Source organism: Pholis gunnellus, assembly GCF_910591455.1.
Source record: "Pholis gunnellus genome assembly, chromosome: 14".
NCBI lineage: Eukaryota > Metazoa > Chordata > Actinopteri > Perciformes > Pholidae > Pholis > Pholis gunnellus.
The window spans coordinates 23,864,419-23,886,755 of record NC_136541.1 but is presented as its reverse complement, the minus strand read 5'-3'; the positions used below and the strand labels follow the sequence as shown (position 1 = coordinate 23,886,755).

General features: G+C 41.0%; 1 protein-coding gene across 1 annotated transcript in view; it reads right to left on the bottom strand.

Annotated features, from left to right (window-relative positions):
• LOC306706535 (cadherin-18-like) overlaps positions 1-22,337 on the bottom strand; it is a gene marked incomplete at both ends in the record, with an annotated part of 90,945 nt that overhangs the window by 11,578 nt on the left and 57,030 nt on the right. The window contains 5 exons of the mRNA XM_079173656.1: positions 6,187-6,311; positions 12,891-13,027; positions 15,077-15,330; positions 18,500-18,687; positions 20,825-20,992. Of these exons, the coding sequence (XP_079029782.1) occupies positions 6,187-6,311; positions 12,891-13,027; positions 15,077-15,330; positions 18,500-18,687; positions 20,825-20,992 (872 nt within the window). The remainder of the gene's footprint in view (positions 1-6,186; positions 6,312-12,890; positions 13,028-15,076; positions 15,331-18,499; positions 18,688-20,824; positions 20,993-22,337) is intronic.

Sequence of the window (22,337 nt, the reverse complement as noted above, 5' to 3'; positions counted from 1 at the left end):
CCTCCACAATTGCTCCCTATGGTCAGGCCTGCACCCTGCACCGGTTTAGATTTAGGAGTTGTGCAAGTTGGCTCCTCTATGACCTACGTTTAACCATAACACCCCACTGCGCATAGATGATCCGCTCCAGGAGGTGACATAAATCAGAGTAAATATTCCGTTTAGTGTTTCACTTTGGTGAACTTTGACCTGAAAATGTGACTATTTGCCATTGACCAACACCGAGCCGTCTTGACAGTGTTCACCTTTGAGAGGTCAAAATGGAGAAAGCTATTGTTGTTTATTAGCTTTGTTGCACCATTGACTTATATTTGACCTCCTCTGGCAGAGAAAGAAGTCCTCCACAAAAAGACAAGGGTTGTCAGACCATTATAAAATAAGAGTTGATGGTAAAATTCTGGCTTTCGAATAAAGTGTGTGAACTTATTGTCCAGTTAGTGACCGCGCTAAGCCAACAAGCTACAGAGTTTACTCAGTGACTTTTAGCAAATAAACTAGCTCATTTATTTTACCCTCTTCAATAACTTTGTATTGAATGAAAAGGCCAGTAGAGAGACGCTCTGGGAGCTATATTGTGACTGAGCTAACAGTTAGCCATGCGAGTAGTCACTGTGTCACCAAGTTTCCAGCCCCCACCCGTTTTTGGACGAGCAAATGTCTTTGTGGTGTGACCCCAGCGTTACACCACTAGACCTGATGGGAGGCAGCAGCACTGCATATACAGATCAAGTCGTCGACAGAAAACAAAAAGTTCTCGTCTACATGCTTTCAGCAAAGCACAGAAGTCGTGCATTCATTACTTGATCACTTGATTGATCAGTTGACTAGTCACATCCAATCATATTCATGCAGGTTTAACGTGCAGCCATTATAACCTGACTGAGTGACTCTTTATCGTTTTGCTGATAAACTCATGGCAACGCTGTTTGCCGCACAACTCCTCCTATGATTGAGGGATTGATAGATTTCTTTAAGTTTGTGTCATGCACAAAACTTCACCAACCCTTATGGGTTTATAAGACGCTAAAGCTACAGCTGCATATACATAAGGCAGCTCCTGTGCGCTATGTTCTTAATGTTGATGATTATCTAAGATATCGTGTAGTTCCCCACAGAATCCTTGTTGCAGCATATATTCTTTAGGAGCTCCCTAAACAGCTGAGACTTTTCAACCAAATCTCACTGTAAGAGAGCGTCTTCAAGGAAACAGCAGCTTGGATTTGTTAACATTAACACTCCACTGGTGTCTACCACATTTACTGTATATATACAGTACGCCATGTGTCAGGAAACCCTGCCCACATATTAGATTGTTTTCCTCTCTTTATAACAGCCCTAATGCACAGATCGTATGATTGCAGAGAGAGCTGTGGGAGTCAGGACTGCTTGCTCAGTTTACCTGGCATGGCTTTGATGCATACAGTGTCTTCATATAAAAGGAAAATGGAATAGTAGCACACAAATCAACCAAAATAGTAAAATACCCCTACGTGCAAAGTTCCACCATTATATTTTCATGTTTTATGCAACGTGTCAAGTCAAGCTGCTATTAACAATCATGGCAAAACAGGAAATGAATTCACGGAGCACAGCAGGGCCCTTCGTTTTAGTTGGACTCCCAAGTACTTGAATAATGTGAAAATCTCCACGTTACGCCCTCTGATGCAGACTGCAGATGGTGGGGCCTTCCTCTTCCCAGAATCCACCACAATCTCCTTCATTTTGGCCACAGTCAACTCCAAGTGGTTACGTTGCTTTGTTAGTTCTGTGCCTGTGTTTTTTTTTTGTATTTGTTGGTTTACACTATGATTGAGTTTGATCTGGGATTTTGTCAGCGTTCCATTGACAAGTTGGAGGGGAGTACTATGGAAATCTTGAACTCATTGCAGAAAAGCAGACATTTCCATCAGTGAGCTAGGCAAGGAACGGGGCTCAAAGATCAGCTGTCTGCTTTGGTAGAGCATGGACTGTTGTCAGCTGGTGTGGGCGTGGCTACATCTTAATCTGAAGAGGCAGGTTTTGCCGAACAGTAGAAATTGAAAAAGCTTTAGTTGTAGATCTAAAAGAGGGTTAAATCTTTGGGAGATTTTAAATCCTTGGTGCTTATGGAGGAGTTTAAAAACTGTACCTGAGAGAGCTGCAAGCTGTTAAGTTGTCTGACGCTGCAGTTCTTGCAGATGAATATGTACTCACTCATAAACCTGTTTGGTGAAGAAGAATCTCTCTAAAAAAACAATACAACAGTACATCACTCAAATTGATTTCTGTACTTAGATGTGAAATATGTCTCAGTACAGACGATAAAGATGCTGGAACTTTCAAATCACTGGGACTTTAAGTGTACATGATGACTCCACGTCACACTCTATTCAGACATACAATTCATTGGAGTAACCTTCAGCAATATCCACGATTAAGTCCATTCTACTCTCTGAAAATTTGATATAAACTCAATTACCCTCTATGAAATTCAAGTCTGCTGGCAAAGTGGAACACTGACATGCAAGACCACTGCAGTAAGAAGTGTCTTGCACGACAATGAGAGCTGTCCATATGGTGGACAGAGAGATACGGTATGTCCATATCTTCTTGTCTGAATAACACAGATGAACAAAGAACCATTAACATCTGCTTTCACAGTCACAGCTCAATGACAAGTAATAAAGACTTCACCATGAACATTAATGTGTTTCCATAAATCTATAACTGACCTACCTGATAAATATCTATATGTAATCTTTGGCAGTCAGAATACAGTGTACATGTTTCTAGCATGCAAAAAGCAAGTGCTGCCGTGTATTCTGAGCCCTCTGGGTCGTATCTGCCACACATCTTCACGCATTCAACACAGCCAACAAGGAATGAGCATCACACCTATTGTGTTCCCCAAAAATCGTACCGAGCCAGTCTCATGGTTTTGAAATCAATATTGCAAATGTGGTTCACAACTGAGTTCCCAAATGTAGCAGAATAAATTGTCGTGCCGGATGGACGTGACATGCATGAACATTTCTTGGCAACAATTTATTGCAATGCCAGGAAGATGAAAAAAAAAAAAAAAAAAAAAGAGTCCTCCGTCGACATTAACTGTGCTAGCATGTGTTGTCTGTTGCCTGAAGCCAATCTAAATGATTACACAGTAATTTGTGGACACTCACACACTTAAATTTCCATAAAACCCAGAGAAAGTGGTCGGCAGATAATAAGGGAGAGCAATACCTAGAATACGACAGAGGGAGTGTGTGTGATGTGTGAGCTCTGTGAGTGAATGGGTATGTGGGGACAGTCATTGCTGTGATGCAGATCTGTGTGCTGGCCCTGCTGTCTAGCACAGAGGCTTGCAGTGAATTTAATATGATTGTCTCTGCTGCTATCTGGCCCGGCAGCGGAAACATCAGCACGCTCCGCACTCTGAATAATTTATGGGTTCAAGAAGCTGCAAAGTCTACAGCTCAGCTGATAAATCCTCCACTGATGGTGTCAGACACACAACAAAAAGGCTACAGATCAACATGAATGTATGTGCATGCCAGCCTTTGCATGTGTGAGAGAGAGAGAGAGAGAGAGAGAGAGAGAGAGAGACTGTGCATTCATCCACGTGTTCAGTGGTGTATATAGTTGTTCTTGGTGTTTGTGTTGGAGAGCTGAACAGGAGTTTATTTTCACATTTTAAGAATAATTGGCATCTGCTTTGGCCATTAAGTTTGGATTTTTCCACGATATGCAACAACTCTGTCAGACCTTGAGAACATGTCTCTGAAGCTGACTTTAAATCTAATCTTAAAAGATGCATTCAGCCATGCAGCTTGTCATTTTGTATAATTAGAGGGTTAGTTTGCCGTTATGCTATAAATTCTATAAATGACCCAAACCAACAATGTGTCAGCCAATCTCTGACCTCCCTTCTCTGACCCTCCCTCTTGCCCCATTCCCACTTCCTTAAACCCTTCACTCTTCCACCTGTCCCAGTGTGGTAGAAATTCATTAGATATGAATGACTGTGTGGTTAGTACCTAGGTAACCTCAGATTCTTACACACGTGAAGACCTTGGAGATGAAAGGCAGATCATATTCTGGCAACCCCAACGCTGGTGCTGATGAGAGAGCAGCCCTCAAGAATGCAGATGCCACGTTTTCAGTGAATTTGAACATGTTCAGGTGCAGTGTAGCCATAAATCAGGTGGCTGCAGTGCCCAAGAAGCTTCACGTCCATGTTCCAACATGTCACATAGTAGAGGATCGTGGGCTGACAGAATTGCAGCTTGACAGGAGATGCTCTGTGACCTCTTTCAGCACAACATTCCAAGAGGAGAATGGAGTCTGTGCCTCCTCAGAAGCCACGTGTCAAGACACTGTTTCTTTACCTCTGCCATATATAGTACAACTCATACTGACTATCTGGATGCAATGGAATGAAAAAGATTTAAAAAAACAGGCTGAGCACAAATTAAAACAGTGTCAAATTTGGAATCATGAGGTAATGAGGCCAAATAAGAATTAGTCAAGATTGTCAAGATTGGGTTGAGAAAAATGAGCAATCCCATTTCAAGCTTGAGATCCTGAATGAAGCAGCATTCTCTAAATCTGTTGGCGGTAGGGATAGGGAGGATAGGTGTATCAAAAGTAGACACTAATACACATTGTTCGAGAAAACAATTAAAACTGCAAGTCCCTGTAATTTTTAAGAAACATTCTGGCTATTGATTTCATAGATCAGAGATTCTATCCTTTCAGCAATGGAAGACCTTTTCACATCCGTAACTGCTGTAAAAGTTGTGAAAATACTCCCCTACAATTAAAAGTCCTGTATTCACAACATTACTTCAGTATGTAATCCACTAAATGTACGTAGTTAAAGTAAAAGTATTGATTGTTCAGTAAAATGTTTTACTATTACATCTGATGTTTGTGGATTATTTTACTGCTGCATTAATGTGTATGTGTCATTTCAACTCTTTTATATACCGTTAGCTAATTTAATCCAGAGCAATACATCGTATTCCTGCTGTCCTGTGAGAACCACGTATCTGTGACAACCTCTGGTTTTAGTTTCTGTCAGTTCCCTGCCTCATGTGTCCTATGTACACCATAGCGTTGGTACATCTATGCTACGCTAGCTACTGAAGGTATACTGAATGTATTTTAATGACTGTAACAGTAAATAAACACCTTTACAAGAACAGTGATGTGATGGTTCATCTTTACACTGTGATCTGTGTAGCTTAAGCTTCTATCTTTATCTTTTTAACCTGCTTTCATCCTGGATATTTCCTTCAAGCTAATATTTAAGGCCCTGAAATTCAATTAAATTCAAAAATGGTGATAGTTATTCAGATACAGTTAGTGACAGTGTGGCTCCATGGTAGCTCTGACTGCTTGACACAGTAGCAGTGGGAGGCGGGGCTTAGCCAAGGGTCAATTGGTACAAAAGATTGCGTAATTGCACTCAGCTTCGGCCATTTCGAAAAATATATTTAACATATAATAAATATATTAACTAATAACTACACACATAACTAATTAACCAATGAAAATGAAGAAACGCAATGTTGAGTAAATGAATCTGTTTGTCCAGCAGGATCGCTCACCCTCCACTCCGCTGGAGTAATGGTGGCAGCATTTGCCAAATTTGTTTGTTGGTTGCTGGCCTCCCACCCGATTCACCATTGTTCCAGGTGGGCCCAAAATTCTGCTGGGCTTGCCTGCATAGACAACCGGTCGGAAGAGTGGGAGAGCAGCAGAGAAGAGAGTCTTGAAGAGCGATAAGAGCAACAAGATCGTGATCTTTGGGCTTCTTTTTGCTTCACAGTCTTCTGTTAAAGGGTCGGGCACTGAGTCCCGTGTGCTGTGACTTTGCAGGACAAATATTGGATTGTGGGGATGGGGTTAAGTTCTCAGGTCATTCATTCTGCAGTTGTTTAAAAGCTGCGCTACATCTGGATGGGAACCTCAATGATGCGCTTTGCGTCTACTGTGTCTTTCAGGTCAGATCTTCAAACTCACCTGCACAACAGATGATGGGAATCATGTTTTCTTTTTCTTTTAACTTTTCTCCAAAAATTTGAAAACATTTTTTATAATAAATGTGAATCTAATTTTAAGGCCATGCCATCATAATCCAGTTGCAAACCCCAAACCCACAGCCTTTTACTTTAGTTCTCCTAGGCTAGAGCACAAGCAACCCACCTGTCCACTTTTGGTGCTCTCACACACTATGACAGCACTGTTGCTCCCAGAGATGGCTGGAATGTTGTCATTGACGTCCAGGACCTGGATGGTGACTGGAACGTGACTCACCATACGAGGGTTATCTGAAAATGTACACAAGAAACAGATTTAAGTTGCTATATAACACCATTGATTTTATATTTGGCCTGTCCATAAGAAATATACTGTACTGAACAAGTACAGTTCAATCCGGTTCGTTATTATTTTGTTTAGTGGTTTGTTCTTCAGCAAGTTGCAGAACAGTTGCAGTCTGTTAACTTCACACGGTGTTTAGCTAGGGACCAAAGGGGGTGCAGTGTCAGATTTAGTGCAATTTCGACACGCGGCGCATTCAATATTAATAAACTTTGAATAAACCAGCACACAGCGCTCTGTGTAACAGCGGGGGCGGAGCTTCAGGGCTCTGAATTCCAGCATGTCTCTCATCGACTGCAGTTCACTGTTACTGGATGTTGGATTTAGCCTGCTAACGCTACATGCATGCTGGGTAGCAACCAAACTTTTCTTCTCTTCCCTGGAGTCAACGAGAACGAGCAGGTAGCCTTCAGGAACATCCTCCCTCTGCTGTTGCACCTCACACTTAGTACGTTTGCCATACTAATTTATAACACTAACAACGTTGCTGCCGGAAAAATAACTCCTCCCGTGAGTCGCTCAGCTGTCTTTAGAATATTAAGTAGGATTTCACCTGCAGACAGTTCACACCATGGTTTCACTAAAGGATGCAAAGCGACGGCCAGGCCGGTTTAAAACCCCCCAACAGCTCTCACATCTCCCATAACGATGCAGCAGGTTTCTGGCAGGCGCTCTTTAAAACTCACATGGGGAATCTAAACAAGTACTTTCTCACATGAAAATGTATTAAAACTAAATAATGCTTTTATTAACGTTACTCCAAACTTTTCTCTGAAGTAATACTGTTAACTATGTGTAACATGAATGATAATGTTGCTCTGTGTCTTTTACTAAATTTACCAAAAATAAATAAATAATAACAAACACCATTTAAATGAACACAAATGCATGTCTTGGTTTTTACGGTTGTTTGTCATGTCCACCTTTACTTTCGGAGCAAAAAACCCAAGCCAAATATAATTGTATTGCTGTGTGATTTATACTAAAAGGTCAATAAATGAAAAAGTATAAATCAATAACTGTCCTTTCTCGCCATCCAGATTTCATCTGTCAATTTTCCCTCCCTTTTTCCTTGTGCTGTTGCATCTAATATTTCTCAATGCAGGCAGTGTGGGGGTCTGTAGCTTTCATTTGTCTGTTCATTCATCTGTCACATTCAATATCTCTCACACCACTGATCACAGCTTGATGGCACCGTGGAGTAAAATAGTTGACCACAACACTGCCACGACAAGGACTTTATTATCAAATGATGTGGATATTTTATAATCGTTACCTTAGCATAATAGTATTTTGCAAGTACACATTTCATTTCATCATAACCTCTGGAGGGTGGAGGTATTAAGATGCACTGTTTGGCAAGTCTGATGCCCGAAGCCAAATAAAAGAATTGCTGTAGACGAATGTATTCTCAGTGGATTAGGATTAGATTTTGTTCCTTGATCACTATGGCCATTTTAGCTGTATAGGGACTCTGGGGCAAAAACAAAATGCTGATGGCTCCTAAAATAAATACAAAAATAAATGCACTTGAGGATAAAGATATGAAAATATTTGCGGTATAGATTTTCCGGTGGCGCTGCTCTACTTGCGACCCGGGTTTGCGATCTGCTGTATTTGTTAGTTTGTGTCTGATAGCCTATTGTCTGACTACGACCTCGTACTTTTACTTGCGTGCTAAATTCACATGGCAACGATTACGCAATCCGTCTGTCTGGCACTGATCATATGGGGACTTTGTACTCTGTGCCAAACATCACCTGGTGGCATGGAGGCTCAGCTGCCCATCACCTATACCAGACCTAGCGCTTCGCTCTGTCGGATCCATTTCCATGGACCTGGTGGAGTACGACAGCGTGGAGTACGACGGAGTACGACAGCGTCTACGACGACGGTGAAATAGGCAATGGTACTGTGTAATGTGAGATCACTGCGAGGCAAAATAGAGAAACTTCAAAACAATAAACCATTTCAAACTAAAGAACTAAAGTAATGCATTAATAGGAAAAAGGCAGCATTTCGAAAGGAGTGGAGCTAAAAACGGTACAAAAGGAACTTAATCAGACAACAAAACATTAAACCACTATGAACTCTAAACAGCTTTGGGATTCAATGAAAGCCATTACTAATATGGAACCAAGTAGAAGTCATATTTATTCTACTGATGACTTTCAGAAAGCTAATGAACTGAATGACTTCTACCTCAGGTTCCAAACCCATGATTTTTCCGATCAGTGCAACAGCGTCTTAGACTCTCTCACAGACGACTTGAATAGAAGGCCTGAGGTGGATAACTACAAGATGCAGTTACTGTTCTGTCAGTTATGCACTAATAAATCCAATGGACCGGACAGGCAACCTGTGCTGTAGAGCTTACTCCAGCTTGGTGTCCCCTCTTTTAGCGCACACATAAATCCGGTCTCTTCATATAAATATGTTGGTGCCCACATTGACAGCTCACTCACATGACATGTGCATGTTTGAAACCTTTGCTCTTGGCTACAACAGAGCATGTCATTTTGAGAAGGCTCTATGGCGTTAATAGTAAACTCATGATTCTGTTTTATCAAATGATTCTGGAGAGTGTAATTCGATGTGACATACAGGTATGATATGGTAACCTGTCAGTACAGTTCAAATCTAAGCTTGCACGTCTTACTCAAACGTCCATGAAGATCAAAGGCAAAAAAGAACAACACTACCTCCAACTTCAGAGAAGCGTTAGCTAGCTAAGTGGAGCTGAATTTGGCATTTTAAATAAATAAAACCTGAACAAAAAAAGAAAACACTTCAGAAAAGTTGAATAAAAGTACTGAAAGAAGTTCCATTGAAAAATAAAATTGAGGCATTAAAAAAACAGCGCCTCTGATACAGAATGAATGTAACACACGTTGATATGTTTTGCTTTCTGATGTGTTTTTTCTTCACGTCAGTCTTTTTTAATGCATGTTAGTGAAAGCGTGTTCGCTAACGTTAGCGCTTGTTCCAGCGGATGTCAATCAAACCAGCACGAGTTCACTTTAACCCAAGAAAAAACTACTTCACTTCAGTTCATCTGCAAAGGATTTGAATACATTCCTGGTCAAGAAAGGGTAGATTCACTTTTCCTTGTAGTCAATTCTGGAAAAGTAATCACATTTCATCCTGTCAAAAGTTATTTATGTAGCGCCCTGAAACATGTTATTTCATATTTCTTGCTGATCTATATCAGTGTTTCCATTCAAATAATTTGCTTAATTGTTGTTTTTAAGTTAATTCATATTTTGTATTATTTAAATAACTGAAATGTATTGTACTGACCCTTTAGAAGAGAGCGCTGTTGCTTTAAGAATGAGTTACAAAGTCGCGCTGTATGCAGGCTGAAGGCAAACATGTGCTTGTGCTTAACCGTGGGATTTGTTATTACAATTTGCAAAACGAAGATGGACCTGTTTTTGGACAGTTCATTTTCAGGTTGCAACATTGAAGGGGCTTTTCTCTGCTGTTAAGAACAGGCTACGTTCAACCCATCAGACAATAAGAACTAAAGCGTACAGTTCTTGGATGAAATTGGTTAGACGTCCAATCTGCAGACCTGGCGTCTTTTTTCATACTCTATCCTGTCCTTACCTCCCTCATCTTTTCATCTCTCCTCGTCTAAATCTCTCTCATTGTGCTGTGCTCCTCTCAGCTCATCCCATCAGAGAAGGCTTATAGAGTGTATCTGGAGAGGCATTTCTGATCAGACCTAAGGGTAATGGGCAGGGCTGAAGGTCAGATACCGCATCAGAAAAAGTCACTCTTCTCTCTGCTTCTTTCACCAGAGAGCTGCACTTTTTATCCAGGCTCACTTGCAGACAGAATGAAGTTGACCTTTGCTCTTGACCACTGTACTATAAACCTCTGTAAAGCACATCCAGAACTCTGTGCTGACATTAATAGTGAGAGAGAGAGAAGGAGAGCTGCAGGTGCACACACACACACACACACACACACACATACATCTCTTTTCAATGTTACAGTGAGACCTCTAGTTCCACAGTGGTACATTTCAGTGTGTGTTCTACTGTTTTTGCCGGCATACACCACCAGACTGCTTCCATCTAATCTCCTGGTGTGTTATGCACGCATGTGATTAAGTAAGTAACAGTGGAAAGCACCATGAAATGCAAAAATACACAGATTTTTACAACGAAAAGTGTTGGTGCCAGATCGAAAACTAATTTTGCTGTATCGTCAGCCTCGAGCTTGAGAATATACTTTGTTTCAAACACAACCCCACAACTCCAGTTCCACAGTGGGACAATTTATGACACATTGCTTTCTATTTCACTGAGCCACATCAGATTTAGCAAACACGTTTCCTTCCCCATAAGTCCATACGTGTTCATTTATTAAAATGACACCAAAGAATAAAAAGAACTGCTCTCAGAGATTCATTAAGCGTCAGCAGCACAATTAAGCTTAATTATGATCATTTTGGAAGATGTAGTTATTGGTGCTGTTGACGTATATTGTGTTTTTTATCCTACCCTCATTCATAGAAACGAAAAAATCATTTTATTTTCTATATTTTCTATTTACCGTTTGATACTCTTAAGTCTAATTTTAAAAGTACGTTAATTTTATAATTAGTATTATTACTGCCACTACTACTAATAAACACCTTTATTTATATATAGCAACCACAAAACAGGGTAACAAAGCACTGTACAAAAACCAAATGAACAACTCAATTACAACATCAAATAATAAAACATATGAGTATCATGAGGTAAAGTAAAAGAATAAAAGGCTCATTTTAAAGACACTAATGAAAAGCAAAAGGCTTACTTAATATCTTAAAATATATTGTTTTTAATTTTTGTTCAACTTACTTGTTTATTTACTTTGGTTGATTATGAAAATGCCCTGAAAACAATCAATAAGATGCAGTCGTGTTACAGTTATAAGCTCTACAGAACGCACATTGTTGCCTTAACATCAGCAGCTTTTGTTCTATCAAGTCTGATCTGGATGTGTCCATCAAGGCTTTAGTTCATCAGGAAGTATCCAGACGTTTAGCCACCTGTCTTAAACTGCACAACAGGCACTGTGCTATGTGTAAACTACTCACTTAGGTCATAACTGAGGATTAGAGGAATTGTATTAGACATAAAATAAAAACTTTAGGAAAAATTGTATGTTGAGAAAATCAATGAAAAACGAAAATAAATGAGCCACAGAAAAAACATTTGAATCTGTAAAAACCAGAATGCACAGACCAGATCAAGTTTTTTTTGGACTTTTTTTAACTGTTTAAATTGACCTTGACTATGACCATAAAGTTACTTTGCTGGACAGTTTTTTTTCTCCTTTTTGACAAATTAAGGGAAAATCATATCAATATGCATTGTAACACATAGAAAATGTCCCAATGTTTAAACAATCTGGTGTCTAAGATGGAAGCTTTGCTAGCTTTGACTTAACAAGGCCAGGGTGTGCTCTGAATCAACCCTACTGTCCTCCACACTACACACAGTCAGATGATTAGCGTTTATCTATCCTGAAGCTGACAAGATGTACTGACACATTGTTCGTCTGATATTTAAATAAAAATTGCACCTAAGCTATGAGTAAGTATCTTAGTCTCTTTGCCTACCGGTGAGCCAGCCCTTCACTACAACACATGTTTTGCTCGTCTGTCTCTGACAACATGTCGAGAATATTGGCAGAAAATAAGGGATGACGGCTTTTCATTTCCCTCTAACTAACTCCTACTCTCATTAAGACACACTTTAGTACTGACATTATTCCACACTGGCTCACATGAGGTGGGACATGCTGGGTGTAACTATATGGAGGTACGTTCCTCCTGCAACTTCGATTAATCCCCAGAGACTCAGCATCAGGGTGATTGTTGCCTGGCCTTTATGAATGCCATCGCTCAGTCCATTACTTACACCGTGGTGCAGTAAAGGGTAGGAGAAAGGCTAATTGGGAAGATAAGCATCGGCTGGAGAGAAATGAGAGGAGACGATGAAGAACAACTGATGGACAGACGCATTCAGCACAAGCTCATCTACGCAGAGGTCCTGTCAGATCACTAAATGTCAAAGGATATTCCACAGAAATTCACAGAATTAAGTAGCTTATAAAAATGTCCTTACAATTGTACGTCATTTGTTCCTGAGGTCAAGCAATGGCTGAGTAAATGTCTATCTTTTTGTTAATCTAAGATGTTGCATACTGTACAATTTCAGCCATATCTGCTGCCTTCGACACCTCTTTGCCCCTCAGTGGTACAGTAGCCTGCGCTTGTCCTAAAAAGCATTTACTTATGAAGTGTAACCGATCAGACATTGAGACATTGAGCGAGGCTACAGACTGGTGACTACAGACGGAGACAGGCTGCTGCATCAGAGCTAAAGTAGCAATTTTATAATTCATTTATTTTATCAGCAATCGGATACAATGGATCAGCAATCGGATACATGGGTAGCTAGAGGATGGGATGTTGAAGTTAAACAGAGAGGGACAGGGTTCAAGCTGGTCTGTTGTGAACTTACCAACCTCTGCAGCCATCACAGTGATGTTATGCCACGCAGTCTCCTCCCGGTCCAGAACCTGAGTCGTCCTGATAATGCCACTGTTCACCCCGATGCTGAAATTCAAAGGTCTTTCATCTTTGTTTTCTATGAAGTACCTGTGACACAGAATGAGATGAATTAAAAAAAAGAAACAAAGCCATTGAAACATATTTCAATATTCTACTATGTAGAGGGTAATATAATACAATAGAGGATGCTTGTGCATTTGTTTAGATAACAGAAGTCCTACAAAAAGTAATCATGACTGATATATTCATTGAGTGTTATGAAGCCATATCTTTTTTTAATTGAATGTGAATGTAAAAACTATAAACCAACTAAATAACAGTATTTGGCATGTATTATGTATACTTTTTTCAGAAGAAAAGTAAATAATATTTAAGGGGTTGTAACATGAAAAAATAAATGAAAGATGAATGAAAGATCATGCCTGTATATCTCCTTAGATTTTTTAAGCTCTGAATGACCTGGTAGTACAATGAAAAGTTGCATTATTATTAACATGTATTGCTGTATGCAGCTACATATTATAGTACTTTTGACGACACAGCCTAACTGTAAAAATGTTGAAAGAGGTGGATCTTCAGTGGAGCTGAGGCGGTGGGATGATGCAGCAGAGCAGACTTTTAGCAGCTAGCGTGTTGGTATGCCACACACCTGTTACTCAAATCGGCCATGCCCTTATGCCTAACTTTAAGCCTTAATTAATATACTTGTGTTGCCTTTAAAGGCATTTTTCTACTTTGTTTAGATAATTTGTTTATGCTCATTACAGGACGAAAAGGTGGTTATTGTAATGTTGTTTTTCCGTTCACGTCATGATGTCGCTAACGGGTTTGTCACTTCCGGTTTGTCACTTCCGGTTTTGGTAGCTTCATTAGTTGTAGCCAAACAAAAGAGAGCCACATGCTCAGAGGAGTAATCTGCTCACATCCACCTGGAAGCATCCTAGGAGCAATGCTGTAAGTTACTTTACATTGGACATAGTGGGCATTTTATATCAGTAAAGATTTCTTGACAAATGGGTTTGATGGTCACTTAAATAGGTTTGTATTATATGTACGTTAGGAACAATGCCAGTGGTTTCTATGAATGTTTGTTGATGTACAAATGATCTATGTATGTTTGTATTTACAATCAGACTGAATATTTTGTATTGTTTGTATTTTCAGTTTTCACCACACAACATGGTAAAGGAACAGAGCGACAGTAAAAAGGGTGAAAATTACTACGACTGTCTTCATTGACTGGTTTAGCTCTGTGTTTAAATCAGAGTTTTGACACACTGAACGAGAACACTACAATACTTTAAACTGGTGAGTTATCGAAAATGTCAACCTTCGTACAGTTGTCTTTTATAGCTATAGAGAAGTAAACCGTTTTACCAGGCAGTAAGCGTGTAATCCTGCTGTACAGTTGGCATTGTAACAGAGGGGTCTATGGGGATTGCTTTTGGAGCCAGCCTCACGTGGCCCTTTCAAGTACTGCAGCTTTTAGAAATTCCGCGTTGGCTTCATTTTTCAGCAGCAGAGGCTGCTGCTCGACTAAGACATGAGCCAAGTAATCTTTTGCAATGTTGTTACTGCCTTATGGATTCAGAAGATAGCCATAATGTGTTGATATAATCATACCATAATCTGTTGATGGTGGGTAGGTTGTGACTCCAATAAAATATCACCACCAAACGGGTATAAGTACCTCCTATAATAACATCGTGATTGATTGTGTATCATGAGGTGTTCTAAATCAGTGTAATTCTAAGTGATACTGGGCTGGTCAGCCCACAACCTGCTATCCTACAATAGTGCTAACCGCAGCCCTGAGGAGAGTCTCTGCTGCCAACAACTGAGAGCAGTGCTCTTCTTCCTAAAACTATGCTCACCCCTGAGAGAAAGCAGCATTCTGACCCTGCTGCAGCCCATGTGCCACACATAAGCAGGCAAGTGATAGAAATGTAGTATTTTTAGAAAAGTGGTAGATCTTCAGTGGGCCTGCTGCACATGCTGGAGCCACTCACTGAGACACAGCTCTGACAACTGCAAAGCCTCTTTTCTCAAAGGGACACCTCAACCACAAATACCAGACATCTGCATGCACAACAAAAACACCCAAACACACATCAAATCGGGGACTACTTCCTTTACCGGACGGCGCTGTTGGTGCTATCAGGGTCCACAGCAGTTATAGTGCCAACCTGGGTACCGGCAGGTGAGTTTTCATACATGTCCAAAATGTAGTAGTCCATGGAGAAGACAGGAGGCTCATCTACATCACCCACAATGACTCGCAGCGATGTGGAATCCTTAAATGGCCCCAGGTGGGAGAAGTGGGAGTCTGGATGAGTGTTGGAGCCTTCAATGTTGAGAGTGTGAACTTTTCTCTTCTCATAGTTCAGAGGCTGGGGAGGAGACAAAGTACAATCATCCTGCTGAGGACACATTTCAAAGATCACTTTAATCATGACAATGAATAAATAGACTGATCTACTCAGGTTTTAATGATTATAAAGACACGTCAGGCGTCAGTATGCAATGTGTTTAATGATTTCTACTTTTACTTTGGAGCAAATGAGAAGGATAATATAATTCTTACAACACCTATTACATTGACATGGGCCTGCCATGAGTCATGGACTAGAAGAGACATTGAAATCTGTGTGAAAGATTCATATTACTTTATCCTATTTTCAGTAACTCTTTAACCAGCAGCTATATATTGAGTCAAACACGTAACACACGATACATAGAGCTAATAGGACCATGAGCCAAAGACAATGTGCAAATATACCGAATAATAACCGGGTCAGTTGTGCATCCGGATCCTGCATTTGAAACAGTGTTTTGAAATGTAAATTAGAGCAGAGCTGTGTAAATAATGGGCAAGGTTGAGCTTATTCCCCAAATCATATCTATTTGAATACATGTAATGACAATAGGGGAGGCTGCTCCATAGAGGAAGAGGAGGCTGCTGCTCTCAGGCAAGAGAAATATCAAAATGTAAAACAACGAGTAACTGCTTCAAATAAACCAATACCAAATCTCACTATCATTCATCAAAAACCTTTTTCTCTCTTCTTCGAAATTTAAATTCTGATTAAATGACTGCAGGACAGGCAAGAAAGTGGTGGTGGGGGTCCCTTAAGGGCGAGACTTCTTACATCATTTAATGTATTCCAGTGTTTCATGCTAATCTGTGATTGGCCAAAACACGTAAATTGATGCTCTCTACAGTACCACTTATGCTCGAGAGTGTGGCGAAATACACAGCTATAGATAAATTAAAAAATGCGACTTTTTAAAAACAAAAATTTACATTCTATTCAGGTATTTTCAACAGAGCCCAAATTTCCTGTTTTTATTGAGTAGTAGCTAGCTACTCGTGTTAGCCAGCGCAACAGTGGTCTTGTTTTAGCAGCCCCGAGGCCCTATGAGCTAATGGTGAGAATGGATTTGAAGTGGAAGGCATGGCAGCAGCTGGATGCGAAAGGGGGACAGATTGAGACCTCCGCTCTGCTGCGCATCCTCGGGCCACACTGCCTCAGCTGTACAGCGGACCCATGGTGGGACTAAGATGGCCCCACGTGCTGCTGCACTCCAACTGCGGCTGGATCCTGGTATGGACGACTGACTGCTGCACGGCATAAAGGAAGGTACAGTAACGTAATGGTGCTGTGTCACCGCTCATTGGACTGACGGCTTTAGTGACACATAGGTTCATTCCCATCTAGCCTGCAGTGATTGTTTTTAACAAATGTAGAGCTAACCCCAACCCAGCTGACTCCCCAGTAGGAAGAATGTGTTTCTCAATACATCCCAATAATAAAAATAATACCGCGGGCACAGCCTACGGGAGCTGGGGTTTGGTCTCTTGCCCAAGGACACGTCGACATGGACTAGAGGAGCCGGGGATCGAACCGGCGATTTTGTGACTGAGGGACGACCCTGCTTTATCACTGAGCCAGTCGTGTGATGAATATTCTGAAACAGTTTTGTTCTCACACCAAGACATTCTGGCAAGAGCTTTGCAGGTTTGTCATTGATCAGATCAAGACTTTACATTATTATGGGAAAATGTTTGGTTTCCTGAAATACCCAAGAAAAGAAGACACTTATTTTGTAATACATTTGATAATGATGTCTAATAAATAAGGTTTCAAGACACTTAATATCTGTATGTTTAGACTATTCTTGTCTGGTTTGATGTACCCTGGCTCTTTTGTCATTGTTCTACTTGTAATCTGTCCCCTTTATACTGAAGCTGTGTACAGACAGGCCGTGCTTTTCCTCTTGTCCTCCCAACATTTTGGAGCCACCAGCTGACACTGGTTCAACAGTTTATTAATCTGTGTGCATGGTTTATCAATCTGTACACATAGATTGATGTGCACACATTTCTATGCTAATATTCTTTTCTTCCACATGACCCCTAGCTGGCTTTGTACATTTATAGATGCAAGTGGTCCAGAAAATTGTTTGTATTGGGGACTTAGGGTACTGATCAACTAGTATCCATATTGTATTCACTGTTTCCCTATTCAGCAGCTGTGAGGTGGAGGTCATCCACTAATGGTTGGCCTCCTGCCCACATGTCAAAGAATGCAAGAAGGCAAGACATTGAACCCAAATTGCTCCTGATGGTCTGGCAAGCACCTCGATAATTCTTCACAAAAATGTTAGACACCCCCAGAACGGTGTTGCAATGTGCTGATGAAAGCAAACTTCAAACTGTTGGAAAAAGAAGAACAACCATGGACTCCCCTTGAGCGAGGAGCCTTCATCTGTTCTCCAGTTTCTTAGCGGCTGAAGAAGAGCTACAAAGAAAATCAAACCACTTTTAGCTTGTGGCTCTGAGAAACCAGTATTGCTCAATCTTGCTAAGCACATGGCTTCCCTATTGTCCCAGTTCAAAGGCTGCGGGGCATCAGACACACTCGACCGCCTCAAAGAATTCCAGCCACCGGCCATGCATGCTGGGTTTGATCCAATTCCATTTCCTGTGTAGTTTATTCCAGTGTCTTTGAAAAAAGTAAACTGTTCAAACTGAAGGCACAGTGTCATTTTGTGGCACCTTGCACCTGATAAAACTGGTGCTTCTAATTTATTTTTCATTGATCCAGCTGATTCTGCACTAGCTGCAGTGTCCACCAACAACCCTTAGGTGACACATGTGAGCAGTCCGGACTGCAACAGTACAGTGAACACAGCCACCAATGCTGAGCCCTGCATTTCTGCTCCTCATATGGTATATCAACAATTTGAATGTAACACAGTGGAACTGAACATGGAGACAGCCCTGTCCCCTTAAAGTTACGTTCTTAAACAACTATTTTAACTAATGGGGGGGGGGTTAGTTAGTTTCGATCCCAGATGTCAAGATGTGATGTTGCGATCTGACATCCCTGTGGAAGAAAAGGCTGATACATCAGTGACACGCCAACGAACCGGACAAACTAGGCTGCCATGACAGTTCTTTTCGTTCTTTTCGTTCCTCACATCCACACTCTTAAAACCCATCATGTGCTTCAATAAGCATCAGTGTGGGCCTGTGTTGTGATCTTTGATTCATACCTGCTTGAGTGAGATGATTCCCTCCCTGCGGTCAGCATCAGTGGTGATGGTGAAGATGGCAGCTGCGTCGGCATTAGTGATGCTGTAGCTCATCTCAGCGTTCTGTCCTTCATCTTCATCGTTGGCTCTGATCTGACCCACTGCCTTCCCTACAGGAGCCAGCTCTGGTACATACAGCTGGTAGCTCTCTGCAACAGCAACACATCTCATTAATTTCATTAAACCTTTTAAACATATTTAGTGCTCTTCCAAGCATTATGAAAACTCTTCCCGCATTGTTTCCACCAGATTTGTGCTCTGAACCAATGAACAAATAAAAAAGTATCTGGGGCTCACTGGAGAGCAGTCTGTTGTTACACTGCCACCTCACTTCTAGGTCACATCTAGTGAGGTTTGTGCTGCTCTCTTTCCAAACTGAGAGTGAGCAGCTCTGAGGAATTCAACGCTCAACATCCTCTGCTTCAACCTTTCCCCTGGAGGCCGAAAGCAGAAATCACACTGCTGATTCTGTCCTCAGAGCTGTCACAGGCTGGCTGCTTGGCACTGTGTGAGAAAACGTGTGCAGCAAGTGTGTTCACTGACGATAGCTTAACAGGGATTCTTATAAAAGGCAGAGTAGAAGCATATAGAATGAATTAGAGGATAGAAAACAGCAGCGGGGTGAATAAGACATGAACTGATGGAATTAGTGAAGTGTAAATCATACTGAATATAACAAGTCAACAGTTCAACAGCATTGAAACAGGGGGAAATAATAGCGTCTCTAACATAGGCCGGGTAAATGTCTCCCTGCAGTTGTAAACAAAGGCCTCTAATAGAAATGTATGGCAGCTATATTTCAAGCTCGAGGGCACTGACTCACACAAATGTAGTTTAAAGTGCTCTATACATGTGTAACAAAGCAAATAAAAGGTAACGAATAGAGGAAAATCTCACCATGCAGGGAATACATTGTGCGAAAATCACTGTCCTTAAAATAAGATCTGTAGCGAACAAATAAGAAACATCATATATAGATATTGGTTCATATTTCAGAGCAATCTAGCTCTCCAACCACCGATCACAGAAGCATTCAGACGTAGCCTAACCCTGAGAGACAACAGGCCACCTTCCCCCTCCCACACCCACAGCCGGTGATGAAAATCAATACCCTGACACACTGAAAGTCACAGTGTCATACTGTGGTGAAAAGGACATCAGAGGAAGTTATAGATCGAGGAATTCATAAGGAAAGGACTAGGTTAACCACCTTAACTTAGTCAATCTTTGTTTAAATCATTTAGGTTTCTTGCTGTGTCTTATGAGGTAGATGGGTCTTAATTTAATTGGAAGATCGGCGGTTCAATTCTCCACCAGCATATCGAAGTGTCCTTCGCAAGATTCTGATCCCCAAACTGCTGCTGAAGGCGGTGTCATCAGTGTGTGGGAATGATTAGATTACATTCTGATGAGCAGGTGACACCTTACGTGTCAGCCTCTGCCGTCAGTGTGTGAATGAGTGAACCAGCTGTTCAGATCATTGAAACTCATAGCCATGGGCAAATGCTGTTTCAATGATCTTGCTCGTGTCACATACGTATATTAGTCACTTCGACTTATATTCACAACACATGACTTTAAGTCAGATTGCTTGACAGGAGCTTCAGTCATGTGATAAAGGTTTAGTCTCTATACTTCTATAACTCATTAAGTAGACTTTCTCTCAGTCTTAGATTATGGCAAATGTATCTGTGTCATGTTGAAATCTATAAGCATGCATCTAAATCTCTTAATGGACAAAAAAAATGAGAAGTGCTGAAGCATAAAGAAGAGATTCCACTCTGAGCCGAAATTCACCCATTGCATAATTTGAAAAAAACAAAACAAGGCAAGGGGCTGGGAGATGAAACCACGCCCACTTCTGTATGACACAACCTTGTCGCAGCAACGACAAATATGACCCCCCGACTCCCCGTGACGGAGGGACTAGTTTGCCGGGAGAAGAGCGGGCCTGCTCCTTTTCTGTAACCAGTGTAACGTAACGTAATAAAAACATGGCAACCTAATGCTACCGTGGTTTCAGAAAACGTAAAAACCATCAACGCTGTAGGGAGAGGAGAGGAGAGGAGCCTGATTAGAGGGCGTTTACATTCTTTAATTTCACAACGTAGGTTTAGTCCCAAACGCTAAACTCTATTTTAGAATTGATCTTGACGATTAGGACTGATTTAAAACAGTAGACAGGAAATGCTATTTTTAAAGTCCATATCAACTCCAGCGGTGGTGTTTCATCTGTTTACTTGTGAACCTGCTGCTGTTAGAAACAGACTGAGAGTGGTCACTTACTCTGAGGAAACTTTGGAGGGTTGTCATTGACGTCAGTGAGGGTGATGTTGACAGTAGTAGATCCAGACAGTCCTCCGACTGAGCCCGCCATGTCTTTGGCCTGGATCACCACAGCATAGTGGTCCCTGGTCTCACGGTCCATGTTGGACACCGCAGTACGGATGACACCTGAGGTAGAGAGAGACAAAAGGAGCTATATGTGAAAAACACTGTTTGCTTACAGTGTTTGGTTAAAGGATGTTGAATGATGGCTGCACAAAGCATTAGTTTACTCAGTCAGCATCTACAATATGTCATCTCGTAGGGGTTGTGTGCAGTGAAATCACACATACTCATACACCAACCTGCCCTCATGCACGCTGATATAAGATAATCCTGTATCCTGCTGAAACCAGATTTCTACACTCTCACAAACAGAAAATCAAAGGGATTTGATTTAAATTCAATTCAATTTATTTTGAACAGCCCAAAATCACCAATCACACATTTTCATCAGAGGGCATTACAATCTGTACACGTACGACATCGCCCTACATACAAGCGTTATCAGAAAGGAAAGTCTTAAGCCTACTCTTAAATGTGGCGAGTGTGTCTGACCCCCGGACTGAGACTGGAAGCTGGTTCCTCAGAAGAGGAGCTTGATCGCTGAAGGCTCTGGCTCCCATCCTACTTTTTGAGATGTGTCTGATAGTCGTGTATTTTCATACATTATTCATAGCTGTGCGAGCTGTCTGGCTCTTGAACCATGTTTTCCCTATCTGGAAGACATCATCATCTCTCAATTATACCTAAAACTTAGGTATAAGTATATAATTGTATATAGATATTTGACACAACATGCAGTCCTGTTTGCATGTTCCTTCCTCCCTCTCGCTTCACTTAATTATTTACTCTGTGCAACCAAAACAATAACAACAACAAACAAGAGGCATTTGTTCCATAGATCATCACTCTATTACAGTACATGCACATGTCTCATAATAAACTAATAAATAAATACATGAAATAATAAAAAAGTAATTATCACTGACACCAAAAGTCCCAAATCTGCATGATGAAGACTATAACATTAAAAAAGTGAATACATTAACAAAACTGTACAGTGCCTTGGAAACATATTCCACCCCTGATGTTTTAGGGAAGAGTGGCCAGAAAAATCGACTGTACAGAAGAAAAAAATAAGAAAACACGTTTAGTTCGCCAAAAGGCATGTGGGAGACGTGTTCTGCTTTGTTTCTTGAAGCAATGTCTTTGTTTCTGGCCACTCCTCCATGAAGTCCAGCTCTGTGGAGTGTTCGGCCTACAGCGGTCCTATGGACTGTGGCTTCAGGGTTGCCTTTGCTCCCTTTGTTGATCATACTCACATCGTTCTAAGTATGATGTCAAATTAAATATGTTGTGCATTTACTCTGCATATTATGGGGATTTTGCATACTCAAGAAGGTCCTGGATGTAATAGATAACATCTTTAGGAATGCGTCATGAGCTTTCTGGACAGACTGAACACACATGT